Here is a 25,088-nt window from a genome sequence, read left to right as displayed (position 1 = left end):
CCACTCCACATGGCTAGCGGTACTGCCTGAGTTCTGCCTCCTGCCAGATCAGCGGTGGCATTAGATTCTCATAGGAGTGCAACCTTATTGTGAATGAACTATGGGTGTGCGGGATCTAGATTGAGTGCTTCTTATGAGAATCTAATGCCTGATGATCTGTCACTATCTCCCATCACCCCCAGATGGGACTGTCTAGTTGCAGGAAAACAAACTCAGGGCTCCCATTGAGTCTACATTATGGTGAGTTGCATAGTTATTTTATTATATATTATAGTGTAATAATAGAAATAAGGTATGCAATAAATGTAATGCTGTAGTAGGTGTCAGTGCTTCATCCCGTCTTATGGCTGAATAACATTCCACTGTATGGACAGACCACATTTAGTTTATCCATTCATCAGTTGATAGACACTAGGTTGCTTCCATGTTTTGGCTCGTATGAATAATGCTGCTGTGGACATGGGTGTACCATGATCTGTTTGAGTCCCTGTTTTCATTCTCTTGGATGTTTACCTAGGAGTGGAATTGCTGGGGCCTATGATAACTACTGCCTGTTGCATGGCTCACAAACCAAGAATGGTGTGGTAGACAGAATAATGGCCCCCCCAATGAAGTTCATGCCCCATCCCCAGAACCTATCAATAGTTACCTTATGTGGCAAAAGGGACTCTGCAGATGTGATTACGTTAAGGATTTTGAGATGGGGAGATTATTCTGCATTATCTGGGTGGGCCCAAGATCATCAAGAGAGGGAGATGAAAGGGTGAGAAAGATGGGATGGCAGAAGCAGAGACTGAGAGGTGCACTTTGAAGATGGAGGAAGGGGCCACAAGCCAAGGAATGGGAGTGGCATCTACAAGTTGGAAAAGGGAAGGAAACGGATTCTCCCCTAGAACTTTAGGAGAAATACAACCCTGCTTACACCCTGAATTTAGCCAAACATAACCCATCTGAACTTCTGACCTCCAGAGAATAAATTTGTGTTGTTTTTTAAAATTATACACACACACACACACACACACACACACACACAGACATATATTTGTGGAGATGGAATTTCCCTATGTTGCTGCCCAGGCTGGTCTCCAACTCCTGGCCTCAAGTGATCCTCCTGCATCAGCCTCCCAAAGTGCTGAGATTACAGGCATGAGCCATGATTCCTGGTCAAATTTGTGTTGTTTTATGCCACTAAGCTTGTAGTAACTTGTTACGGAGGCCATAGAACTTTTACATTTTCAAATGGTTGGAAAGCAATCGAATGATATTTTGTGGCACATGAAATTATACGACATTCCATTTGTGTCCATAAGCAAAGTGTTATTGGCACCCAGAGATGCCCATTCATTCATATACCATCTAGGACTGCTTTCCAGCCGGAGGGACAGTTGAGTGCTTGTAGGAGGCCATGTGGTCTGCAAAGCCTAAAATATTTACTATCTGGTACTTTAGGGAAAAAACCTTGCTGACTCCTAATATATTTATTCATTTTGTTGTTGTTGTTTGTTTTTTGAGATGGAGTCTTGCTCTGTCGCTAGGCTGCAGTGCAGTGGCATGATCTCGGCTCACTGCAACCTCTGCTTCCCGGGTTCAAGCGATTCTCCTGCCTCGGCTTCCTGGGTAGCTGGGACTACAGGCACATAGCACCACGCCCAGCTAATTTTTTGTATTTTAGTAGAGATGGGGTTTCACCATGTTGGCCAGGATGGTTTCAATCTCCTGAACTCATGATCCACCTGCCTCAGCCTCCCAAAGTGCTGGGATTACAGGCATGAGCCATGGCACCCGGCCTGTTTGTTTGTTTTTGAGATGCTTCGTCACCCAGGCTGGAGTGCAGTGGCGCAATCTCGGCTCACAGCAGCCTCTGCCTCCCAGGTTCAAGGGATTCTCATACCTCACTCTCCCGAGTAGCTGGGATTACAGGTGCCCGCCATCATGCCTGGCTAATTTTTGTATTTCTAGTAGAGGTAGGGTTTCCCCATGTTGGCCAGGCTGGTCTCAAACTCCTGACTTCAAGTGATCCACCTGCCTTGGCCTCCCAAAGTGCTGAGATTACAGGTATGCGCTACTGCTACCGGCCTGATTTTTTCTTTTTTTCTTTTTTTTTGAGGCAGAGTCTGGCTCTCCCAGGCTGGAGTGCAGTGGCACAATCTCGGCTCACTACAATCTCCACCTCCCGGGTTCAAGCGATTCTCCTGCCTCAGCCTCCTAAGTAGCTGGGACTACAGGCATGTGCCACCATGCCTAGATTTTTTTTTTTTTTGTCCTTTTAGTAGAGATTGGGTTTCACTATGTTGGTCAGGCTGGTCTTGAACTCCTGACCTCAAATGATCCGCCCACCTCGGCCTTCCAAAGTGCTGGGTTTACAGGCATGAGCCATGGCACCTGGCCTGATTATTTTTATTTTTTATTGTATTTATTTATTTTTTGAGACAGAGTCTTGCTCTGTCGCCCAGGCTGGAGGGCAGTGGCGCGATCTTGGCTCACTGCAACCTCCGCCTCCTGGGTTCAAGAGATTCTCCTGCCTCAGCCTCCTGGGTAGCTGGGATTATAGGCACCCGCCACCACGCCCGGCTATTTTTTTATTTTAGTAGAGATGGGGTTTCGTCATGTTGGCCATGCTGGTCTTGAACTCCTGACCTCAGGTGATCCACTCACCTCAGCCTTCCAAAGTGCTGGGATTACAGGCGTGAGCCACCACGCCCGGCCTAGTCAAGGCAATTCTGTAAGGGAGGAGCAGGAGGTAGACACGCTTGCTCCAGTTGCCATTCATTCATTCACTCACTTTTTCAGGCACCGGAGAGGTCATTCAGTGCATTTGGTTTTGTGGCCCTATGGCATATATTGATTGTCTCCAAATGTCATCATTTCCTGAGCACAGCTCCTGTCACTGCAATGTGGTCGGGAGCTTCTCGAGGGCAGCATTTCTGCTTTGATTTCCGTGTGGCCAAGTAGGATATGTGAACACAGAAAGAAGTAGCCAGGACTTATTGGACAGTCCCTCTCCAGGGCTGTGCAAATGATGCCCATGTTCCTTGGGGACACAGAGTGGGTCCCGGAAGGCTGACGGGCAGCCCTGATTCTGCTGCCTTCTGCCTGGGCTAGAGTGAGACCTCAGTAGATGCGGGAATCACAAGCAGCAGGGTGGGGCTAGGGTAATACAAGGGAGGCCCTTGCTTGGGGAACTAAAGTTAATGGGAGCATCAAACCCCTCAGTAATCAAGTTTCACAAAACTTTAATGCAATACTTTAGAGAAATCAAAACTGGCCAGGCACAGTGGCTCACACCTATAATCCCGGCACTTTGGGAGGCCGAAGCAGGAGGATGGCTTGAGTCCAAGAGTTTAAGACCAGCCTGGACAACATAGTGAGACCCTGTCTCTACAAAAAATTTTAAAAATTGCCAGGCATGATGGTGGCATGCCTGTAGTCCCAGGTACTTGAGAGGCTGAGTTGGGAGGATCACATGGGCCTAGGAGTTCAAGGCTGCAAAGAGCTATTGTATCACCACTGTACTCCTGCCTGGGCAACAGAGTGAGACCCTGTCTCAAGAAAAAATTGAAATTAATGCCAAAAATTTACAATGACCAAAATATCTGAATTACAAATTAAAAACACATTTATTGATTTATAATAAATCAATATTAGAAATCAATGTTGAACCAGCTTTTGAATGTTTATTTTTTTAATTTTTGAGACAATCTCAATTTGTCGCCCAGGCTGGAGCACAGTGGAGCGATCTCCACTACTGCAACCTCTGCCTCCCGGGTTCAAGTGATTCTCTTGCCTCAGCCTCCTGAGTAGCTGGGACTATAGACACTTGCCACCATGCCCGGCTAATTTTTGTGTTTTCAGTAGAGACAGAGTTTCACCACGTTGGCCAGGCTGGTCTCGAACTTCTGATCTCAAGTGATCTGTCTGCCTCTGCCTCCCAAAGTGCTGGGATTACAGGCATGAACCACCACGCCTGGCCCAGTCTTTGAATTTTTAAAATTTTATTATTATTATTATTATTATTATTATTTTATGGATGGAGTCTCTCTCTGTCACCAAGGCTGGAGTGCAGTGGTGTGATCTCGGCTCACTGCAACCTCCACCTCCCGGGTTCAAGCGATTCCCCTGCCTTAGCCTCCCAAGTAGCTGCGACTACAGGTGCCCACCACCGTGCCTGGCTAATTTTTTTTGTATTTTTAATAGAGACGGGGTTTCATCGTGTTAGCCAGGGTGGTCTCAATCGCCTGACCTCGTGATCTACCTACTTTGGACTCCCAGTTAAAATGTATTATTAAGACAGGGTCTTACACTGTTGCCCAGTCTGAAGGGCCATGGCGTGATCATAGCTCACTGTAGTCTTGAACTCCTGGGCTCAATCAACCCTCCTGCCTCAGCCTCCCAAGTAGCTGGGACTTTAGGCATGCACCACCGTGCCACTCTAATTTTTTTTAATTTTTTTGTAAAGACAGCATCTAGTTATGTTGTCCAGGCTGGTCTCCAACTCCTGGCCTCAAGGGATCCTCCTGCCTCTGTCTTCCAAAGTGCTGGGATTACAAGTGTGAGACACTGTGCCTGGCCATTATTTGAATTTAAAGCTAAAGATCAGCAACAGTGTCTTGGAGAGCTATACTGAAGCCTGAGGGAAAGGGAAAAATCAGTAATACTGAGATAGTCATTAAAATGTGGAGAGTGTGTTTACTATGGATTTTTGGCAGTAATTTATTTTATTTTATTTTATTAATGTATTATTTTATTAAGACAGGGTCTTGCTGTGTCACCCAGGCTGGAGTGCAGTGGCACGATCACAGCTCACTGCAGCCTCAACCTCCCTGGGCTCAAGCAATTCTCCCACCTCACCCTCCCGAATAGCTGGGACTACATCACCACGACAAGTTAATTCTTTTATATTTTTTGTACAGATGGTGTCTCACCACGTTGCCAGGCTGGTCTTGAACTCCTGAGCTCAAGCAATCCACTCACTTGGGCCTCCCGAAGTGCTGGGATTACAGGCATGAGCCACTGTGCCCAGCCAATTTTGATGTTTTAAAATGTTAAATTAAGACGTAATTTGAGGCCGGGCACGGTGGCTCATGCCTGTAATCCCAGCACTTTGGGAGACCAAGGCTGGTGGATCACTTGAGGTCAGGAGTTCGAGACCATCTTGGGCAACATGGTGAGACCCTATCTCTACAAAAATTGCAAAAAATACCTGGGCATGGTGGCGCACTCCTGTAGTCCCAGCAACTCAGGAGGCTGAGGGACGAGAATCACTTGAACCCGGGAGGCGGAGGTTGCCGTGAGCCGAGATTGCGCCATTGCACTCCAGCCTGGGTGACAGAGCGAGACTCTGTCTCAAAGAAAAAAACAATAACAACAAAGAAAACCCAACATAACTTATCTTGGGTGTTGAAATTTTTGGCACTGTCTTACATTTTGCGACATCAACTCTTGCCCCAGGAGCCAGATTCTGTGTGGGCCTAGAAATGACTTCCAAGACAAATGAAAAAGCAGGTCTCTGCCATCCCTTGGCCGGACTCCAAATGCCGCTGCTTTGCGGGTGCTTCCTTGATTTATTAGGAGAGGGGATGGGTGCCTACTACCCAGTTCAGTGTGGGCAGCCAGCTCCCGGGTCTGCCTGGGCCACCCACTTGTGCCTAGGGTCTCCCTCTCATCCTTTCTGCCAAGGCTGTCTCCAGGGATATCAGCTTTGCAGATCACTCTCTGCAGTTCACACATGTGCCCAGCCCTGTACCATCCCCTGTGAAGAGAGAAAAGAGTAAAAGCACAGTCCCTCTTCTCTGGGAGACAAAATTGGACCAAGGAGGCCAGGTGCAGTAGCTCATGCCTGTAATCCCAGCACTTTGGGAGGCGGAGGCAGGTGGATTACGAGGTCAGGAGTTCGAGACCAGCCTGGCCAACATAGTGAAACCTCGTCTCTACTAAAAATACACAAAAATTAGCCAGGCCTGGTGGCAGGCGCCTGTAATCTCAGCTACTTGGGAGTCTGAGACAGGAGAACAGGAGAATCGCTTGAACCTGGGAGGTAGAGGTTCCAGTGAGCCGAGATCGCGCCACTGCACTCCAGCCTGGGCGACAGTGTGAGACTCTGTCTCAAAAAAAAAAAAAAAAAAAAAAAAAAAAAAAAAATTGAACCAGGGAGACATCCAGAGAACACTCTGAAGGCCACATATAACTAAGTATGACAGGATGCTTTGCTCTGGAAAAGAACAAAAGCAAGTACAAAAGAAGGCCCTGATCAGAGGTGAGGTGTGGCAGGTGGGAGGATGAGTGTGATATAAAGAACCAGGGCTTTTTGCAGCCAGCACTCCTGAGTGCATTCTTGTCTGCAGCTGTGAGCCTCTGTCTTCCCATCTGCAAAATGAGAGGATAAGGAGACAGTAATGCACCAGAATAGCTTGCTCACTGCTGGGTGAGGTGGCTCATGCCTGTAATCCTGGCACTTTGGGGGACCGGGGTGGGCAGATCGCCTGAGGTCAGGAGTTCGAGACCAGCCTGGCCAACAGGGCAAAATCCCATCTGTACTAAAAATACAAAAATTAGCCGGGCTTGGTGGTGTGTGCCTGTAACCACAGCTACTTGGGAGGCTGAGGCAGAAGAATCACTTGAACCCAGGAGGCGGAGGTTGCAGTGAGCCGAGATTGTGCCACTGCACTCTAGCCTGGGTGACAGAGCAAGACTCCGTCTTAAAACAAAACAAAACAAAACAAAACAAAAAAAAAGAATAGCTTGCTCACTAAGGGCAGTTAAAAATAGGCTTCCCACCAGGGCCATCCATGGCTCATGCTTGTAATCCCAGCAATTTGGGAGGTAGAGGTAGGATTCCTTGAGTCCCAGGAGTTCAAGACCAGGCTGGGCAACACAGTGAGACTCCTATCTCTATTTATTGAAAAACAGTAAAAAGGTTTTTTTTTTTTTTTTGAGACGGAGTTTTGCTCTTGTTGCCCAGGCTGGAGTGCAATGACATGATCTTGGCTCACTGCAACCTCCACCTCCCGGGTTCAAGCGATTCTCCTGCTTCAGCCTCCCGAGTAGCTGAGATTACAGGCATGTGCCACCAGGCCCCCGGCTAATTTTGCATTTTTAGTAGAGACGGGGGTTTCTCCATGTTGGTCAGGCTGGTCTCGAACTCCCGACCTCAGGTGATCCACCCGCCTCAGCCTCCCAAAGTGCTGAGATTACAGGCGTGAGCCAACGCGCCCAGCCGAAAGTATTTTTTTTTTTTTTTTTAAGTAAACACATAGTAAGCCTTCCAGAGACTTTTTTTTTGTCAAGTGGTCTGGGATCTCTCCTTAGAGAAACTGCCTAACAGGTTGCTTCAAGGATTGGAGAGCGTGTATGCAAAACTGCTCGGCGTCCATCGGGTGCTGGCAACATCTAATAACAATATTTCCCAATAATAACAGTAACTATTGTTACTAGTAGGAATAAGTCAAATTAGGAGGCACGATTTAGGCGGAACCTGGAAGGCGGTGGGCAGGATCCAGGACATTCCAAGGCAGGCGTGGGCTTCCTGAGCCAGGAGCCAACCCTCCAGGAGCCAGGGGAGGGCCTGGGGCCGGAAGGTGGGGCGTGCGAGCGGAGGACGGAAGCTCGCCGCCAGGGTCCCCGTCCCTGCCCCAAGTCGTCACCCCCTCGTGGGGAGCGCACCCTGGCGGAGGGGCAAGTCCCACACGGGCTTTGTTATGAATGAGAAGCTGCAGCCTTCAGCCCGCGGAGGGAACAGTGGGGGTCTGGGGGAATAGCAGGGGACCCGGCAGCAACCAGCAGACCTCCCGGCAGCGCTGGCAGCCTGCGCCCGGGGGCCGCTGCCGTTCAGGCCCGCCTCCACCCTCCCCTCCCTGCCGGGGCCCCCGGCTTCCTAGGGCGGCCCCAGCATCCGAGGCGCCCTTTGCCGTCCCGTCGCCGGGTCCAAGATTCCCAGGATCCGGAGTCCCGGCCCTGCGGCCAGCGGCGGGCAGCTAAGCAAGGCGGGAGGGAGGAAGCTGGCCGGCCTCCGAAGTCAGCCCCGAGTTACATGTGGGAAGCGGTGGCTGTGACGCAAGTTTCCAGGGGGCCCTGGGCTCGGCTCGAAGGGAGCACACCGGAGAGGCTCCGCTCCGTGCAGCTGCAATGGTGAAAAAGCAGAAGCCCCAAGCGCGAACCCCAGGCCGCCTTCCTTGCTGCCGCTGCACGCCCGACCCAGCCGCGCCCCCTCCTCCCTGCGGGCCGGCCGAGCGCGCGGACCCTGCTCTGGGCAGTAGCTGCTGGACCCCGGGCTGCACGGGCTGGGCTCCCTGCGCGGTGGCTGGCCTTTTTTTTTTTTTTTTTTTTTGCAACGCTTGCCAACCTGTCAGCTGATGGACCTCATCACCCATAGTGGCGCATGTAGCTCGGCCGCAGCTCGCTCCATTCACGCCGCGCCCCGCAAGCCCGCCCGCGGCCCCCGGCCCCCTGTGCCCCGCGAGAGGCCTGCAGACCCCGGTTGCAGCCGGTCCCCGGGGGCCCGCGCCCCTCTCGCCCCGGCCTCGCGCCGCCTGGGGGGCGCTGCAAATAGTCCTTTGTTTACATGCAATTCCTTACTCCGCGGAAGGAGGCCGGGGGAGTGCTGAGTTTTCACCAGCTGTTTCCCGCCTTGAAACAGACATCTGATCAGCTGCAAACACACACACACACACACACACACACACACACACATACACACGCCCGGGGAGGCAGGCCGGAGAGACCTCCCTCCCGCCCCTCCCGCCCGCCTCCCTCCCCTCGCCGCCGCCGCCGCCGCCGCCGCCGCCAGCATCTGGGACCGGCCGATTCTGCACCTCCGTCCGGCGCTGCCCTTTGATTCGGATTTCCATCTTGCATTCTCCGGCTGATCGCGGGACCTGGCTCGTGCAGAGGAGGGGGGCCGATCGCTATGGAGTATTTCATGGTGCCCACTCAGAAGGTGCCCTCTTTGCAACATTTCAGGAAAACAGAGAAAGAAGTGATAGGAGGGCTCTGTAGGTGTGTACTCCTCCTCCCCCCACCCCCTTCCTACCACTGCAGCCCCCGGCCAGCCCGCCCGGGCGGGCGCGCGTGTGCGCACGCATGGCCCGCGCCGCCGACCCCGCTAGCCTTTCTTAGCTGCCGGGACGGCTGCAGCCCCACACGCCGGGTCCGCGCCGCCCCGGGACCCTCCTTCCTTGGAGCATGGGGGCCCCAAGCGGCCCCGGCCACTTTTGTCCGCTGCAGGCGGGCGAGTCGCGACGTTTGTAAATTGCAAACAGACCCACGTGGTTCTGCAGCAGTCCCGGCCATGCTTGGTGCTGGTGGCCTTCCCCCCCGCGCTTCCTCTTTCCCCCTCCTGCGGCGGCTTCCTTCCTCTCCTTCCTTCCTCGGGATCTTAGGTCGTCCCCATCCAAGGGGGTCTGGGGGCCCGGGGCGCGCGTGGGGGTGTAGCTAGGGCGGCTACAATGCAGCCATGCCGCGGCTCCCGGCGCGGGGTGGGGGCGGGGAGCCGGGCACTGTGCGTGTTTGCAGAGCGGGGCTGCAGCGGGGTCGGGGGCGTGCTCGCGTGTGGGTGTGGGGGGTGGGCGGACCCCGAGGGGCCCGCGCGGCCGGTAGGGGCGCCGCGGCCCGGGGCACGTTGGCTGCCGCTCGCTCGCCCGCCCGCGCCCGGGCGCTGTTTACTAGCGAGGCCTGGACGTGACTCTGCAGCCCTCTTGGAGTAGGCGGACCTCTGCGCGCGGCCTCGCGGGAGCTGTAGTTCTCCGTGTCCTGCTGGTGCAGCATTGTGGGATTTGTAGGCGCTCCTGAGCCACGCTTTCCCTGCACAAAGCTCGGCCCCCGCGGGCACGATGGGCAAGGCAGGCCAGGTGGGCAGGTCATTTGGGGAAGGGACACCTGAGGCCGCCCCTAGCCTCGCAGGGCAGCTTCCCGCCGCACGTGGGTTTCCTCTGCAAACTTTCCCATCCAACGCCCCTCCCCCCTGCCGTAAACCGAAAGCGTCGGGTCCCCCAGCCGGGTGGGTGGCCCGAGGTCCGCATGCCTCCCCAGAAGCCACTTTGCAAGCTTTGGTCCTAGGTTGCTCTAAACCCAAAGGGTGATGGACTCAAGGACCACAAAGCCAAACCACCCCGCACACTTCTTAAAATGCACATGCCTGGAACTCTGATCGCTGGGGCCCGGACATCTGCATTTTGAACGACCCCCTGGGCGGGGTGTGGGGGAGGTGGGCGTTCTACGGCGTGCGCAAGTTTGGGACCTGCGGCCCCTTTCCTGCCGCGCTGCTCCAGGAGCGAAATGGCTCCCCAGGGCTGGAGCCACGTGCTCTGCCGCCCGAGGCAGTCTGGGCGGGGATTGAGGGAGGAGGAGCCCGCCGGTGTGGCACAGGCTGGTGGACGCTAGCGCCTGCAGAATCCGGCCTGGAGGGAAGGTTGCTGCACACGTGTAGACACTCCTGCCCAACCCTCTGCCCCAGGGGTCCCCACCTTAAGGCTACTCTGAAGTTCCCAGTCAATACCTAGACTTGGGCCAGTTGATGGGTTTGGCAGCTGGCAGGGATGCCCCGAGGGCTGGCCCTTGCACGAGGCCCACCTGGAGGGCCCAGTAATAATAAGTAAAAAAAATTCTTGAGCTCTTTTTATGTTCTGGGGACTCACTTTGCTAGAATTTTCTCACTGAGTTGTCATAATCTTTCTATGAGTCAAAAGTGTCTTTTGATTCCGCTTAAAGAGGCGGACACAGAGACTGGAGAAGGGACCACTACAGCAGGTGGGGGAACTGGAACTTGAACCCTTGTCCTGGGGTTGCTGCTGCTGCTGCAGGGCTGGGCTGGGCAGCGCGGAGGTGCAGTTGAGCCGCTGTGCCTACTGGAGAAGACATTCTGGGCCTGATCCTGGGCAGGGTTGGGGGGCCCTCTGGCTGCCATGCCTGGGCCTTGGGTGAGTCCTCTCAGGGCCCCCTGAGATTCTGGCTTCAATTTATCCCTGCCCCAAGCGTTCCTTTGGAGGATACCAGCAGTCCCCCAGGGTAGCTGGATCTTGGTAGGCCAAGGACTTGAAGGTGTAGGGCCTTCGTCCAGGGTTGGACATGGCAACGTCCATTGCAAGACAGTTGTCAGCTGTGTATTAGGCATGGAGTTGGGGGTCCCTGGATTTGTTTACCTTCAGTAGGGGTTGCAGGGTGAGGTGGGAAGCCAGTCCGGGATCAAATGTGTTCATTAGGCAGGACCTTCTGGCCAGATGCATTTGCTTCTCAGGGTCATCTCAGGCTGGTGGGCTTTGCTCCATCCCTCAGTGACCAGCAGGGATCTCCCTGTCTTTCTGTCTCCCAGGCCTGCCAGAGGGGATTGTAGGGCACGGTGCTGCACACACAAGCTGCAGGTTTTGGACCTATCGCCTAATGGTTCTCAGTCTGGAAAACAGAGCACCTGTGAGAAAATTAGCTATCAGTATGGAAAGTGCCTAGTAGCTGTTAAAATGACACTCAGTCTTTTTTTTGTTGTTGTTGTTGAGACGGAGTCTCACTCTGTCACCCAGAATGGAGTGCAATCTTGGCTCACTGCAACCTCCGCCTCCTAGATTCAAGCGACTTTCCTGCCTCAGCCTCCCAAGTAGCTGGGATTACAGGCATGTGTCACCATGCCTGGCTAATTTTTTTATTTTTAGTAGAGATGGGGTTTCACCATAGTGGTTGGCCAGGCTGGTCTCGAACCCCTGACCTCAGGTGATCTGCCCACCTTGGCCTCCCAAAGTACTAGGATTACAGGCATGAGCAACTGCGCCCAGCCACTGACATTCAGAGTCTTAAAAGCAGGTATATGGGCAGGTATATGGTAGTCTCCATCCGTATCTTGTGTTTTGTTTCTTTGTTTGTTTGTTTTGAGATGGACTCTCACTCTGTCACACAGGCTGGAGTGCAGTGGTGCAATCTTGGCTCACTGCCACTTCTGCCTCCGGGGTTCAAGCAATTTTCCTGCCTCAGCCTCCTAAGTAACTGGGACTACAGGCCCGCTCCACCATGCCCGGCTAATTTTTGTATTTTTAGTACAGACGGGGTTTCACCATGTTGGCCAGGATGGTCTTGATCTCCTGATCTTATGATCTGCCTGCCTCGTCCTCCCAAAGTGCTGTGATTTCAGACATGAGCCACCGTGCCTGGACTCTCCATCTGTATTTTTTTTTTTTTTTTTTTTTTTTTTTTTTTTGAGGCGGAGTCTCGCTCTGTCACCCAGGCTGGAGTGCAGTGGTGCAATCTCGGCTCACCGCAAGCTCGGCCTCCCGGGTTCACGCCATTCTCCTGCCTCAGCCTCCCGAGTAGCTGGGACTACAGGCGCCCACCACCACGCCCGGCTAATTTTTTGTATTTTAATTAGAGACAGGCTTTCACCGTGTTAGCCAGGATGGTCTCGATCTCCTGACCTCGTGATCTGCCCACCTCGGCCTCCCAAAGTGTTGGGATTACAGGCGTGAGCCACTGCGCCTGGCCTCTGTCTGTATCATAAAGCTCCTAGGCCTGGCTCGGTGGCTCCAGCCTGTAATCCCAGTGCTTTGGAAGGCCAAGGGGAAAGAATCATTTGAGCCCAGGAGTTCGAGACCAGCCTGGGCAACATAGCAAGACCCCACCTCTACAAAAAATAAAAAAATTAGCCCGGCATGGTGGCATGTGCCTGTAGTCTCAGCTCCTTGGGAGGCTGAGGCAGGAGGATTGCTCGAGCCTGGGAATTGGAGATTGCAGTGAGCTATGATCATAGCACTGCACTCTAGCCTGGGTAACAGAGACCCTTAAAACAGAGGCTCTTAAAAAAAAACAGTAAGACTGGGTGCAGTGGCTCACTCTTGTAACCCTAGCACTTTGGGAGACCAAGGCGGGAGGATCACTTGAGCCCAGGAGTTCGAGACCAGCCTCAGCAACATGACGAAACCCTGTTTCTACTAAAAATACAAAAAACTAGCTGGGTATGAACGGTGTGCACTTATACTCCCAGTTGCTTGGGAGGCTGAGGAAGGAGGATGACCTGGGCTCAAGAAGTTGAGGCTACAGTGAGCCGAGATCATGCCATTGCACTCCAGCTTGGGTGACGGGAGTGAGACCCTGCCTCTAAATAAATAAATAAAAACAAATTTAAAAAATAATAAAACTTAGAAAGCTCCCATAAGAAGGAGTTCGAGAAAATTGAAGGCTTTGGAGTGTTTGTTGGGTCCCTGATTTATTTATGAAGCAACAACATTCTGCCGGGCCTGAGGATACAGCCACGAACAGGATGTGACTCCTGTCCTCAGCAGCTCACAGCCTTGTGGTCTTAAAAGGTCTTGTAGACCCCCTAAGAGTTTCATGGGTTGTCCTGGACACCTGGGTGCAAACTAACTCTTGGGCCTCGACCTCCCAAGTAGCTGGGATTACAGGCACGTCCCATGACACCCGGCTAATTTTTGTATTTTTAGTAGAGAGGGGGTTTCACCATCTTGGCCTGGCTGGTCTGAAACTTCTGACCTCAGGTGATCTGCCCACCTTAGCCTCCCAAAGTGCTGGGATTACAGGCGTGAGCCACCGTGCCTGGCCTTTCTTGATCTCTTTTAAACTTCACCATGACCCTGTGAAGTGAAGCAGTGTTTCCATATTTTACAGATGGAGGAAACTGAGGCTTGGTGTTCCACAGCTAGTAAGTGGCAAGGCTGGACTTTTTGCACTTGAGCCCAGTGCAGGATTCCCACTGATGGGCTGGAGGAGCTTTGGGGAAGGGAGGGAGGCAGGGATGTTTCTGATGGCAACAGCCTGGGCATGGTGTGTTCTGGGACCGAGGGGAAGGGCAGCAGACTGGCCAGGTCAGAGTACAGAGTATGGGTGAGTAGTGTAGCAGCAGCGGGGATGGAGCATGGATGAGAACCTCGGGCTGATTAGGTTAGAGAAGGATGAGTGCCTTAGTGCTTTTTTGGGTTTGGGAGACTTTCCCACGTTGACTGTGTAGATGTTAAGTGACCCTGAGGTATGTGAGTGACTTCAGGGCAGTGTGAAATGAAAGTTCTCAGTGGCCGGTTTGAGGCTGGAGCTGGGCAGGCAGGTGTAGAGGGATTGGGGGGTACTTGACTTTGGGCTGGGCAGGAGGGATAGGTACCTGGCAGGGTTCTAGACTTGAAGGGCATGCCCCATCCCTCCAAGTGTCTGATTGGGATGCCAGCGTCAGTCTCAGCAGATTTTGTGGGTGCTGTGGTGGTATGTGTGGCGGCTCTTGCCTTAGCATCCAAGGCTGGTGCCCAAATTTTGTTCCTTGGCCATTGGCTGCTCAGTGACCTTATTCCTAAATCTAGGGCAGCCCCTGTTTGGACCCAGGAGGCTGGCTTGCAAGAAGCAAGAGAGCCTCAGTGTGGCTGGGCATGGTGGCTCATGCCTATAATCCCAGCACTTTGGGAGGCCGAGGCGGATGGATCATTTGAGGTCAACAGTTCGAGACCAGCCTGACCAACATGGTGAAACCCCATCTCTACTAAAAATACAAAAATTAGCTGGGCGTGGTGGTGGGCCCCTGTAATCCCAGCTACTCGGGAGGCTGAGGCATGAGAATTGCTTGAACTCGGGAGGTAGAAATTGCAGTGAGCTGAGATTGTGCTACTGCACTCTAGCCTGGGCAACAGAGCGAGACTCTGTCTCAAACCCCCCTCCACCCCCCATAATTAGCCAGGCTTGGTGGATCACGCCTGTAATCCCAGTTATTTGGGAGGCTGAGGCATGAAAATCGCTTGAACCCTGGAGGTAGAGATTGCAGTGAGCCAAGATTGCGCCACTGCACTCCAGCCTGGGCAATAGAGCGAGACTCAGTCAAAAGAAAAAAGAGAACCTCGGTGTTGGTGGACTTGGGTCACCTTTGATTTTCACCTGGAGGAGTCTGAAGTGGCCAGGGAGAGGATAGTGGATCTTTACTGTGTGTGTATGTGTGTAGGACCTTTACAGACCTTAACTGTAAATGCAAAACCCCAGAAAGAGCTATCAGAAACTTTCAGGCATTTGCAGAAAAATCCACTTTATTCAGTGCAGTATCACCTGGAAATTTCAATTAACCATCCTTCATCAACAGGAACCCCTGGTTGGTCAGCCATCAGAAGCCCTGGTTGGTCAGCATTCCACCAATAAGAATTCCTGGTTAGCGGCACTCCACCAATCACAACCCCTGGTTAGCTCCTATTCCACCAATCAGAAGCCTTGGTTAGAATGCATTCTATTAAAGGACTCTGTCGGCGGGTACTTCCAGGGCAATTTAGGTGAGTTACATTTGAGGGTCTTGGTGGCAGATTCAGGTCCCCACGAGGAACTGTACCTTTTGGGGGGAAATTTGCTTTCTTGGATTTAAGAAAGTGCTTAACCTAAGTTAAGCACTAGGTTAGCCAGCAGCTGGTTTCTGAACCAGGAGACTGGGCTGATGGCTTTGGAGAGGAAGGAGGCAGGATGGAGCATTGGAGAAGCTGGGCCGGCAGATTCTGGTGCAGAGGAGGAGGCGACACAGGCCCCTGATCCCAGCCCCAGCTGCTCTTCCTTGTGAGAACTTCCGGCTGGGGTTTTCGGGACTGGGGTCTGGTGGTCTCCTTTGGTCTCCCAGTTAGTGGGCTGCCTTGCGGGGAAGGGAAGGAAGAGGCTGAGGGTCAGCTCCCAAGAGCAGAGGAGTTGGTGGGACTTGGGCCGGGAGGTGCAGAAGGGTGCATCTGGCTGCACCCTGTCCTGCCCAGCTGCTGGGTGTGACCTTGGGCAAGTCACCTCACTTGTGGGCTTGTGTTCAGAGGGGCAGGGGTGATGGCTGAGCTTGCAGTCACACACCCGCTTCTGGTAAGTGGCGGGCTGTGTGAACTAGCAGTCAGTAGAGGCGCTTCAGTGGGTTGGCATCTGCAGGTTGCTGTTGTGCCCGGTCTGGCTGCTTGACCTTGGGATCATCACCTTCCTTCCCACGACCCTGCATTGCTTGCTCACTGTAATCTCGGCCACCCCACTGGGTTTTGTGAGAATCAGGCAGGGAAAAATGTCAACGAGGTCTGTGAATAATAAAAAGAGTTACACGATTACAGCAATTTCCGAATGCCTGGTCCTTTTTTTTTTTTTTTTTTTTTGAGACAAGGTCTCACTCTGTTGCCCAGGCTGGAGTACAGTGACATGATCACAGCTCACTGCAGCCTCAACCTCCTGGGCTTACTACATCCTCCCACCTTAGCCTCCTCAGTTGCTGGAACAATAGGCACACTCCACCATGCCTGGCTGATTTCTTTAATTTTTTCTAGTGATGGGGTCTCACTATGTTGCCCAGGCTGGTCTTGAACTCTGGGGCTCAAGCGATCCTCCTGCTTTGGCCTCCCAAAGTGCTAGGATTATAGGTGTGAGCCACTGTGCCAGGCCTAGTCTTCTCTTTTACAGGGATAACTGTCACCTGCCAGTTGAGGCATCGGGCTCTGTGGGCTGGTCAGAGCTCATTCTGCCCTATGGCCTGACACCTGCTCTGGGGTCAGGGTTCATGCCCAGCGCTTGCTGCAGCTGGACCCTACCCAAACCTCTGTGCCCCCCTCTTTACATGGGAGTCTTCAGGCCACCTGACTCAGGAACATTGTGACAATTCAGTGAGAAAATTCTCGCCAAAAACTTAAAAAAAAAAAGGTATCCCTCTGTTGTGGACCCTCCAGGAGGGCCAGCTCTCAGGTGGCCCAAGGCTGGACTTGGTGCTCCCTTTTCACCCCCTGGTCAGCTCTGGCTTTTGGGCATTGCCAGGAGGGACCCAGGGGCTGGGTGGGCAGGGGTCTCTCCCCACATCTCTCCTGAGGGGGATGGTGATGCCTCAAGATTGCACTTACCTTGTGTTGTGGCTTCCTATGGACATCTCTTCCCACCTCTTACCTCCAAAGAGCCCCAGCTTTAAGCCACCCACTGCAGAGCAGTCCTGGTCCCCTTGGCCTGCTGGCCTCTCAGAGATGTTATGGTCTGAGGCTGTGCCAGGCCTGGGAGCCTGGACTCCGCCCCAAGGCTGGGCCACACACAGCCGTGCAGCAGGCCTGCTCTAGTCCCCCTATCACCTCCACTTCAGGGCAGGGGAACGGGGAGAAGTGAGGGCACTGACATCCAGCTGACTGACCCTAAAACCATCCCCTCTCTGCCCTGCACCCTAAAGTCTCTCATGGAAAGTGGGGGGCCCGGGCCCCTTTTGCAGCGCTGACATTTCAAGACCCTGTAAGCGACTTGTACCCTGGGTGCAGGCCCTGGGCCTTTGGGTCCTGATGGAGGAGGGGGCTTGGCTTGATGAGGACGGAAGGAGGTTGATTTGCATCCAGACTTCCGGCGTCGGACACCTCTCTATTGGGAGAGGAAGCCGAGGCCGGGGAAGGGGCAGCGATGCGTCCAGGGTCCCACAGGGAGCCAAGGCTGGACAGATGGGCAGGCTGGGTGGGGCCAGGAAGGCCACGGCTGTTTCCAGCTGTTGCAGATGTGCTGCCTCCGGGGTCCATGCAAACTCCTTTCCGCCTGCGGGCTGGCGAAGGGGCCAGGGCACACAGCAGGGGAGTTAGACTTGGCAGCCCCTTGACCCCAGACTGCCCTCGTCAATGGAGTAGGAGCTGCCCAGAACCCTTTTCCTGTTCTCCCAGATTCAGGGGCATGAGCCCCCTTGGCCCAGTCCTGGAACAGGGCACCCCGGGAGGGCCCCTCAGGAAGAGGCCGGGGCTGCGGCTTCGGGTGGGGCCGGCAGCCTCTGCTGGGAGCCCAGCATCTGGAAGCCATCAGGCCAGGGGAGGGGGGAGTTGCAGGGGAGGTCCAGGGAGGGGGACATGCCTCCTCCAGGCCACACACAAGCCCAACCCTCGAGAGCGTGGCCTTGGGCCCACAACCGCTGCCTCTGCACCCTGGCCCGCAGCCCCGCCCCCTGGCGCACACGCCCCGCCCTCGTCCGAAGCCACGCCCCCATCCAGCAGCCACGCCCTCTTCCCCCAGGCTGCCTTCTCACCGCACTGGCCACTGCTCCTGCAAGGGTCAGCAGCGCTCCCCACAGCATGCTGGGAGCCTCGCTTCTCCGGCGCAGGGTGGGTCTGTCTCTTGGAGTGGGTGGGCTGTGGGGAGCCGTGTCCCCAGGGGTTGTTGGCTTGGTGTCTTTTTGGGGAGTGAGTGGTACTTGTCTTCTGTGAAGTCTTAGCCTAGCGGGGCTGGGGCTTGTGGTGGGGGGCGTGGCCGTGAGGGTAGGAAGGGAGTGGGGACGTCTTCCTCAGTCCTGGGGTGGCAAAGCCTGAGACGCTGAAGAGGCGCTCCAGGTGCCTAGCAAGTCACTCAGAAGTGTTCCAGGAGCGGGGACAGCGTCCCTGAATGTCGTCTGCATCCCGCGTGCATCAGAATCACACCACGCACGTTTCTGGGCCCCACCGGGCCTGCTAGTCAGACGCTGGGGCCAGCACCCGTCGTCTGCATAGTTTCTAAGCTCTTGGATGTTTTGATGCTCAGACACACTGGGAATTCTGTTCCGGAGGAGAGACTGCTCCCTGTGAGGAAAGCCAGGGAGGGGATGGGTTTTTGTTGTTGTTGTTGAGACAAGGTCTTGCTCTGTTGCCCAGACTGAAGTGCAGTGGCGTGATCATAGCTCACTGCAGCCTCCAACTCCTGGGCTCAAGCGATCCTCCCACTTCAGCCTCCTGAGTAGCTGGGACTACAGGCATGCACCACCACACCTGGCTAATTTTATTTTTTTGTAGAGACAGGGTCTCACTACGTTGCCTAGGCTGATCTCAAACTCTTAGGCTCAATGATCCTTGGCCTTGATTCAGTCCGCCCTGGTGTCCCAGAGAGCACCCCTCCATCACTCTCTGGGGGTGGCCTGGCATCTTTTGCAGCAGGGGAGGGATGCAGTTTCCACTGGGGCCCTCTGGAGATGAATGATGAAGAGGGCGCCTTGGCCGAGCCTGTCCCTGTCCTCTCTGGCAGCCTTGCCAACATTCCACTAACCCCCGAGACTCAGCGGGACCAGGAGCGGCGGATTCGGCGGGAGATCGCCAACAGCAACGAGCGGAGACGCATGCAGAGCATCAACGCGGGATTCCAGTCCCTCAAGACCCTCATCCCCCACACAGACGGAGAGAAGCTCAGCAAGGTGGGTGAGAGCAGGGAGGGCTTCCTGGAGGAGCCGGCAGGTTCCCGCTGGGAGAGGAAAGTGTGCTCTGGTAAACACTGCCAGCCTGACTCTCGGCTTTTCCACGCCCTCAGGCAGCCATTCTCCAGCAGACAGCCGAGTACATCTTCTCCCTGGAGCAGGAGAAGACCAGGCTCTTGCAGCAGAACACACAGCTCAAGCGCTTCATCCAGGTGCGCCCTGTCCTTCATGGCTCCCTCTCCCTGGCATGGGCATGCCTTGGACCCAGCCATGGGCCTGGGACTCAGGTGTGGCTGCAGGCCGCTTCTTGCCCACTGACAAGTACTTCCAGGCACTTTTTTTTTCTGCCCCGGCCTCAGTTTCCCCATCGGTCAAGTGCGGTGGAGTGGGCTCTGGAAGGAGCCAGGTGACTGTTATGTAAAGCAGCCCATTCTCCTGGCATTTGGCTGGTTTGTTGGACTTGCAGAAGGGGCTCCCTAATGAAGATTCACCTGTGTTGGGCAGCTTTGGGGGGCTGCGATGGAACCCCAATCTCCGTGGTGGTACCGAGGTGTCAGGCACACTGACCGACTCCTTGGGGTCCCCAGGAGCTGAGCGGCTCGTCCCCCAAGCGACGGCGGGCAGAGGACAAGGACGAAGGCATAGGCTCCCCGGACATCTGGGAGGACGAGAAGGCGGAGGACCTGCGGCGGGAGATGATTGAGCTGCGGCAGCAGCTGGACAAGGAGCGCTCGGTGCGCATGATGCTGGAGGAGCAGGTGAGGCAGCGCCCTCTGTTGGGCGCGGCGCGCGGTGCAGAGGGCGTGGAGCCTGGGGTCGCGCCTCATGCTCTGCGGCCCTCGGTGGAGCCCTATTTACAGGAGCACCTACTGCGGTGCCAGGCCTAGGAGTGGGGAGCAAGCCAGACACGTCTCTGCCCTTGGGGGCTACCGTCTTTGTTGGGGTGGGGGAGATTAGCCAAAGGATCTCAAAAATGTAACCATGCTGTGGGAGGCCGAGGCGGGTGGATCACCTGAGGTCAGCAGATCGATACCATCCTGGCTAACACGGTGAAACCCCGTCTCTACTAAAAATACAAAAAAAAAAAAAAAAAAAAAAAAATTAGCCGGGCGTGGTGGTGGGCGCCTGTAGTCCCCGCTGCTCGGGAGGCTGAGGCAGGAGAATGGCGTGAACCTGGGAGGCAGAGCTTGCAGTGAGCCGAGATCGTGCCACTGCACTCCAGTCTGGGAGACAGAGCGAGACTCCATCTCAAAAAAACAAAAATGTAACCGTGATGGGCTGGGTATGGTGGCTCACACCTATAATCCCAGCACTTTGCGGGGCTGAGGTGGGAGGATCACTTGAGCCCAGGAGTTTGAGATCAGCCTGGGAAGCATAGTGAGACCCTGTCTCTACCAAAAAAGATACAAAAATTAGCCAGGTGTGGTGGGGTGTGCCTGTAGTCCCGGCTACTCAGGAGGCTGAGCTGGGAGGATTGCTTGAGCCCAGGAGGTGGAGGCTGCAGTGAGCCATGATTGTGCCACTACACTGCGCCTGAGTGACAGAAGGAGACCATGGCTCAAAAAAACCAAAAAACAAAAACAAAAAAACACACTGAAGGCCAGGCTGGAGCTGTGGCATCAGGAGGGGTTTTTCAAGGGACGTTTTCCACGGCTTCTCCATGGAAGTGGGAAGTTGAGTCTCATAGTTAACCAAAGGACAGAGAAAGGTGTTCCCGGCAGAGGGAATAGCATAGGCAAAGACTCCGGCAGGAGGGAGCATGGTCCAGTGGAGGCCGAGGTGGGAGGCGAGAGGAGCCAGGGGCTGAAGGGCTCTGGAAAGGCCTCTGGCCTCTGTTGAGGGAGGCCCGCCCCGTGCTAGGGTTTTCAGCAGGAGTGAATGAGCTGCTGTGAGACTGACAGGGCAGGGTGTGCTCCCGGCCTTGGCCCTGAGCCCAGGCTGTCCTGCCTCCAGGTGCGCTCGCTGGAGGCCCACATGTACCCGGAAAAGCTCAAGGTGATTGCACAGCAGGTGCAGCTGCAGCAGCAGCAGGAACAGGTGAGGCTGCTGCACCAGGAGAAGCTGGAGCGGGAACAGCAGCACCTGCGGACCCAGGTGAGCAGGAGGCGCCCGGGAGTGGGCTCTGGGGACCGGGAAGGGGACAGGTGATCTTGAACGGCGGAAGCCTCTCCCTAGGCCACGTCCTCTCTGCTTCTTAATATAAAGGGGGAGAGGCAGTTATACATTGGCCGGCTCTGCATGAAAGGGAGGTGGATGGGCCAAGAGAAGCCTTGAGAGAAAGGCTGAGGGCCTCTGTCTTCCAGCTTCTGCCCCCTCCGGCCCCCACCCACCACCCCACGGTGATCGTGCCAGCACCGCCTCCTCCTCCCTCCCACCACATCAATGTCGTCACCATGGGCCCCTCCTCGGTCATCAACTCTGTTTCCACATCCCGGCAAAATCTGGACACCATCGTGCAGGTACCTGAGCTTGAGAAAGGGGCAGCTTGTGGGGGTCATACTCCGGGAACAGGCTCTTTAGGGCAGACTAGAAAAGAGGGGCAGAAGCGGAGGAAGATGGTGCTTGTGTGGGAAGGGGTGGAGGGCTGGAAGCCTTGGGGGGCCCCATCCCTGGATCTGCAAGTGGAGAATGTGAGGGCCAGAGATCAGGGCAGGGCCTACCACGCCAGTAGGAGGAGTTGGCCAGGAAGACTGTCCCTTCCCTCAATATGGGGTTTCCGGGGAGGGTCCTTTGCTCCCAGAGCCCCCTGGTTACAGAGTTCCTGCATCCAGCTCTTGGGTTGGTCTGGAACATTGTCTCAGCTCCATCTCCTAGGATGGAGATACAGGTGGCAGGGCTGGTGATAGTTGGGCCTCCTACAGAGGAGGAAGCTCTGTGGGTCAAGCCTGAAGTTACAGTTGCATTCACCCTTGAACAGGGCCCCTTGAGGAGCCCAACATCAGAAATCAGTAAATAAGTAAATAAATAAATAACCAAAAAAGCCAAAACAGGAAAAAAAATCCATCAATCTCCTCGAATTTTAATTGCTCATAAACTTTGCAAATTGTGTAATACAATTAATAACAAAGGCCTTTAATAAGTTAATAGGCAAGCTTTAAAATACATAAACATATGGCCGGGTGTGGTGGCTCACACCTGCAATCCCAGCACTTTGGGAGGCCAAAGTGGGTGGATCACTTGAGGTCAGGAGTTCGAGACCAGCCTGGCCAACATGGTGAAAACCCCATCTCTATTAAAAATACAAAAATTAGCCGGATGTGGTGGCGCACGCCTGTAATCCCAGCTATTTGGGAGGCTGAGGCAGGAGAATCGCTTGAACATGGGAGGTGGAAGTTGCAGTGAGCTGAGATTGCACCACTGCACTCCAGCCTGGGTGACACGGTGAGACTCTTTCTCAAAAAACAAACAAACAAAAACATATGAAAGGTCCATATTATTATTATTATTTTTTTTGAGATGGAGTTTCGCTCTTATTGCCCAGGCTGGAGTGCAATGGTGCTATCTCGGCTCATCGCAACCTCCTCCTCCCAGGTTCAAGTGATTCTCCTGCCTCAGCCTCCCAAGTAGCTGGGATTATAGGCATGTGCCACCACGCCTGGCAAATTTTGTATTTTTAGTAGGCTTCTGGCCTCTGTTGAGGGGCTGGTCTCGAACTCCCGACGTCAGGTGATCCTCCTGTCTTGGCCTCCCAAAGTGTTGGGATTACAGGCGTGAGCCACTGCGCCTGGCTAATACATATAATATAATTTCTAAGCAGCACTGGGACTGTCGTCTTCCCGGAATGGATTTTTCAACTTAACAGAGGGGTTTTGAAAGTTTGTTCCTGGGTCAGGCGTGGTGGCTTATGCCTGTAATCCCGGGACTTTGGGAGGTTGAGGCAGGAAGATTGCCTGAGGTCAGGAGTTCGAGATCAGCTTGGGCAACATAGCAAGAACCCCCTCGTCTCTACCAAAAATACAGAAGTTAGCTGGGGATGGTGGCGCACCCCTGTGGTTCCAGCTACTAGGGAGGGAGCAGTAGGAGGATCGCTGGAGCCCAGGAGTCTGAGGCTGCAGTAAGCTATGATCATGCCACTGCACTCTAGCCTGGGTGATATAGCGAGACCTTGTCTCCAAAAAGAAAAGTAAAAGGAGTTTGTTTTTCCTGTACTCTAGTGGGCCTCCCCTGCTGCTTTGCAAGGCTTATTTCTGGGCTATGTGTTTTGGGGGTGACAGTGGCTGGCTGAGGGCCGCCACTGTCTCCTGGCTGGCCATGTATCCCTGGCCGAGCCTTCTCAGTGGTTCGTCCCTGTCCAGGCAATCCAGCACATCGAGGGCACCCAGGAAAAGCAGGAGCTGGAGGAGGAGCAGCGGCGAGCTGTCATCGTGAAGCCGGTCCGCAGCGGCCCGGAGGCCCCCACCTCTGACACCGCCTCCGACTCCGAGGCCTCAGACAGTGACGCCATGGACCAGAGCCGGGAGGAGCCGTCGGGGGACGGGGAGCTTCCCTGACTACCCCCCCAGCCCTCCTCTCCCTTCTGGGGGCTGGAGGGAGCCGGGGCAGCCACAGGGAGAGACATGGGCGAATGAGTGAGAAATTTTTACAAAATTACGATGTCATTTGGGTCTCTTTTATGACCTCTTTTTCAATACTGTAAATCGACCTTTGAACGAAGCCACTCAACCCGAGGTCCCGGGGCTGGGGTGTCGCAGAGCGTGTGGGAGCATCGGGACCCCAGGGCTGGGCCTCGGCCCCGGGGGCTGGAGGAAGCTGACACGGAGATGCCTGGCCTCTCTCTGCCAAAAAGCATTTTTTCCTTTAAATATGTTTTTTAAGAACAGGGAAAATTAAACAAAACCCCAGGTTATTTCTTCCCGCCCAGAGCCAGCCTGGGATTGTCAGCCTTCAATCCCCTTTCCCTCCTCTTTTTGGGTTTTCTTCTTTCTCCTTTAAGCACTTACATGGTTGGGGGTAAGACTAGGCTGGGGCGTTCTGGGGGCCCGGAGGCCTCCGTTGCTTCTCGGTTGGGGTTTGCTGCTGCTGTGCCCCCCTCCCCCTTCCCCATCTCGGCACTAGAATTCGCCACTCTCCCACCCCCCCAGCCCCCACCTATGCCTCCAGGTCTCATCTTCCACCCCAAAAATGTCTGTCTCTCTCTTTTTGTTTTGTTTGTTGTTGGTTTTTTATTTCTTTTTGGTTTGCTTTCTGTTTTTGTTTTGTTTTTCTTTTTCTTTTTCTTTTTTTTTACAATTTTGAGGTCTTCGTGTTCAAGGAGAAGCTATTATATTTTGTTAAGAAAGTGGGGAGAAAAAAACCAAGAGGCCACCGTGCCTTTGTAAAGAAACAAAATAAAGTTTGTACTTTGTTTTTTAGATTCTGAGTCTCCTGGGTGTGGGCTGGCCTGAAGACCAGGGCAGCGCTACCTCATCTAGAGTAGGGGGGTCCTTGGGCCCCCCAAAGCGGACTGGGTGTGTGTGAGCACAGTTACTCCCTCAGCTTGTGTGTGGTGTTGCGATGAAAAATTGGGGTCCTCAGTTTCCCTGGGATGACCCTGGGTATTCTGTAAAGATGGAAGATGGTGTTGAGGCTGGGGAGTGGCTCTTTGGTGGGCGGCAAGGAGAGAAGGACAACCAAGCCACCGATTCCGAACACCTGGGAAAGGACACAGGTGTTCAGGGGCCCTGCTTGGTCCCTACGCTTTGGTTAATCCCTAGGTTTTGCCACTTCCTGGGCTTCTGTAACTTCTCTGAGCCTCATCCTCTCCTCCCGTAGAAGGGGAACCCCACCCCCCTCCAACCGCACCCCCCCAGCACCCCCCTGCCCCCCCGTGGTGTCGTGTTTAAGTGCTAAGATCCTGGAATTGGTCTGCCAGAGGTCAGTTCCCCCTCTGACAAACCGCTTCCTCTGAGCCTCAATTTCTTCTTCTAAAAATTGGCGATAATAACGGCACAAGGACATTGCATCCTATTGGGGATTGGCATGGTCCTTTATTTCGAGACAGAGTCTCTGTCTCCCAGTCTGGAGTGCAGTGGCGTGATCTCGG

At 54.3% G+C, this 25,088-nt stretch overlaps 1 protein-coding gene across 6 annotated transcripts in view; it reads left to right on the top strand.

Moving 5' to 3' along the window:
- The window catches only part of TFAP4 (transcription factor AP-4), a 50,341-nt gene extending 25,924 nt beyond the window's left edge, over positions 1-24,417 (top strand). Inside the window, exons 1-8 of one of the 6 annotated variants that reach the window (XM_016929315.4) lie at positions 8,514-8,991; positions 15,041-15,224; positions 18,901-19,066; positions 19,180-19,278; positions 19,654-19,824; positions 21,020-21,160; positions 21,370-21,525; positions 23,362-24,417. In XM_016929315.4, the coding sequence (XP_016784804.1) occupies positions 15,175-15,224; positions 18,901-19,066; positions 19,180-19,278; positions 19,654-19,824; positions 21,020-21,160; positions 21,370-21,525; positions 23,362-23,556 (978 nt within the window). In that variant the 5' untranslated portion in view covers positions 8,514-8,991; positions 15,041-15,174 and the 3' untranslated portion in view covers positions 23,557-24,417. The other 5 variants (XM_063797664.1, XM_063797663.1, XM_016929314.4 and 2 more) reach the window with 5 other exon arrangements.
- Positions 24,418-25,088: the final 671 nt, after the last annotated feature.

The sequence above is a fragment of the Pan troglodytes genome, chromosome 18, assembly GCF_028858775.2.
Source record: "Pan troglodytes isolate AG18354 chromosome 18, NHGRI_mPanTro3-v2.0_pri, whole genome shotgun sequence".
NCBI lineage: Eukaryota > Metazoa > Chordata > Mammalia > Primates > Hominidae > Pan > Pan troglodytes.
Note: the sequence above shows the minus strand (reverse complement) of the source record. Positions and strands in the feature narration are given on the sequence as shown.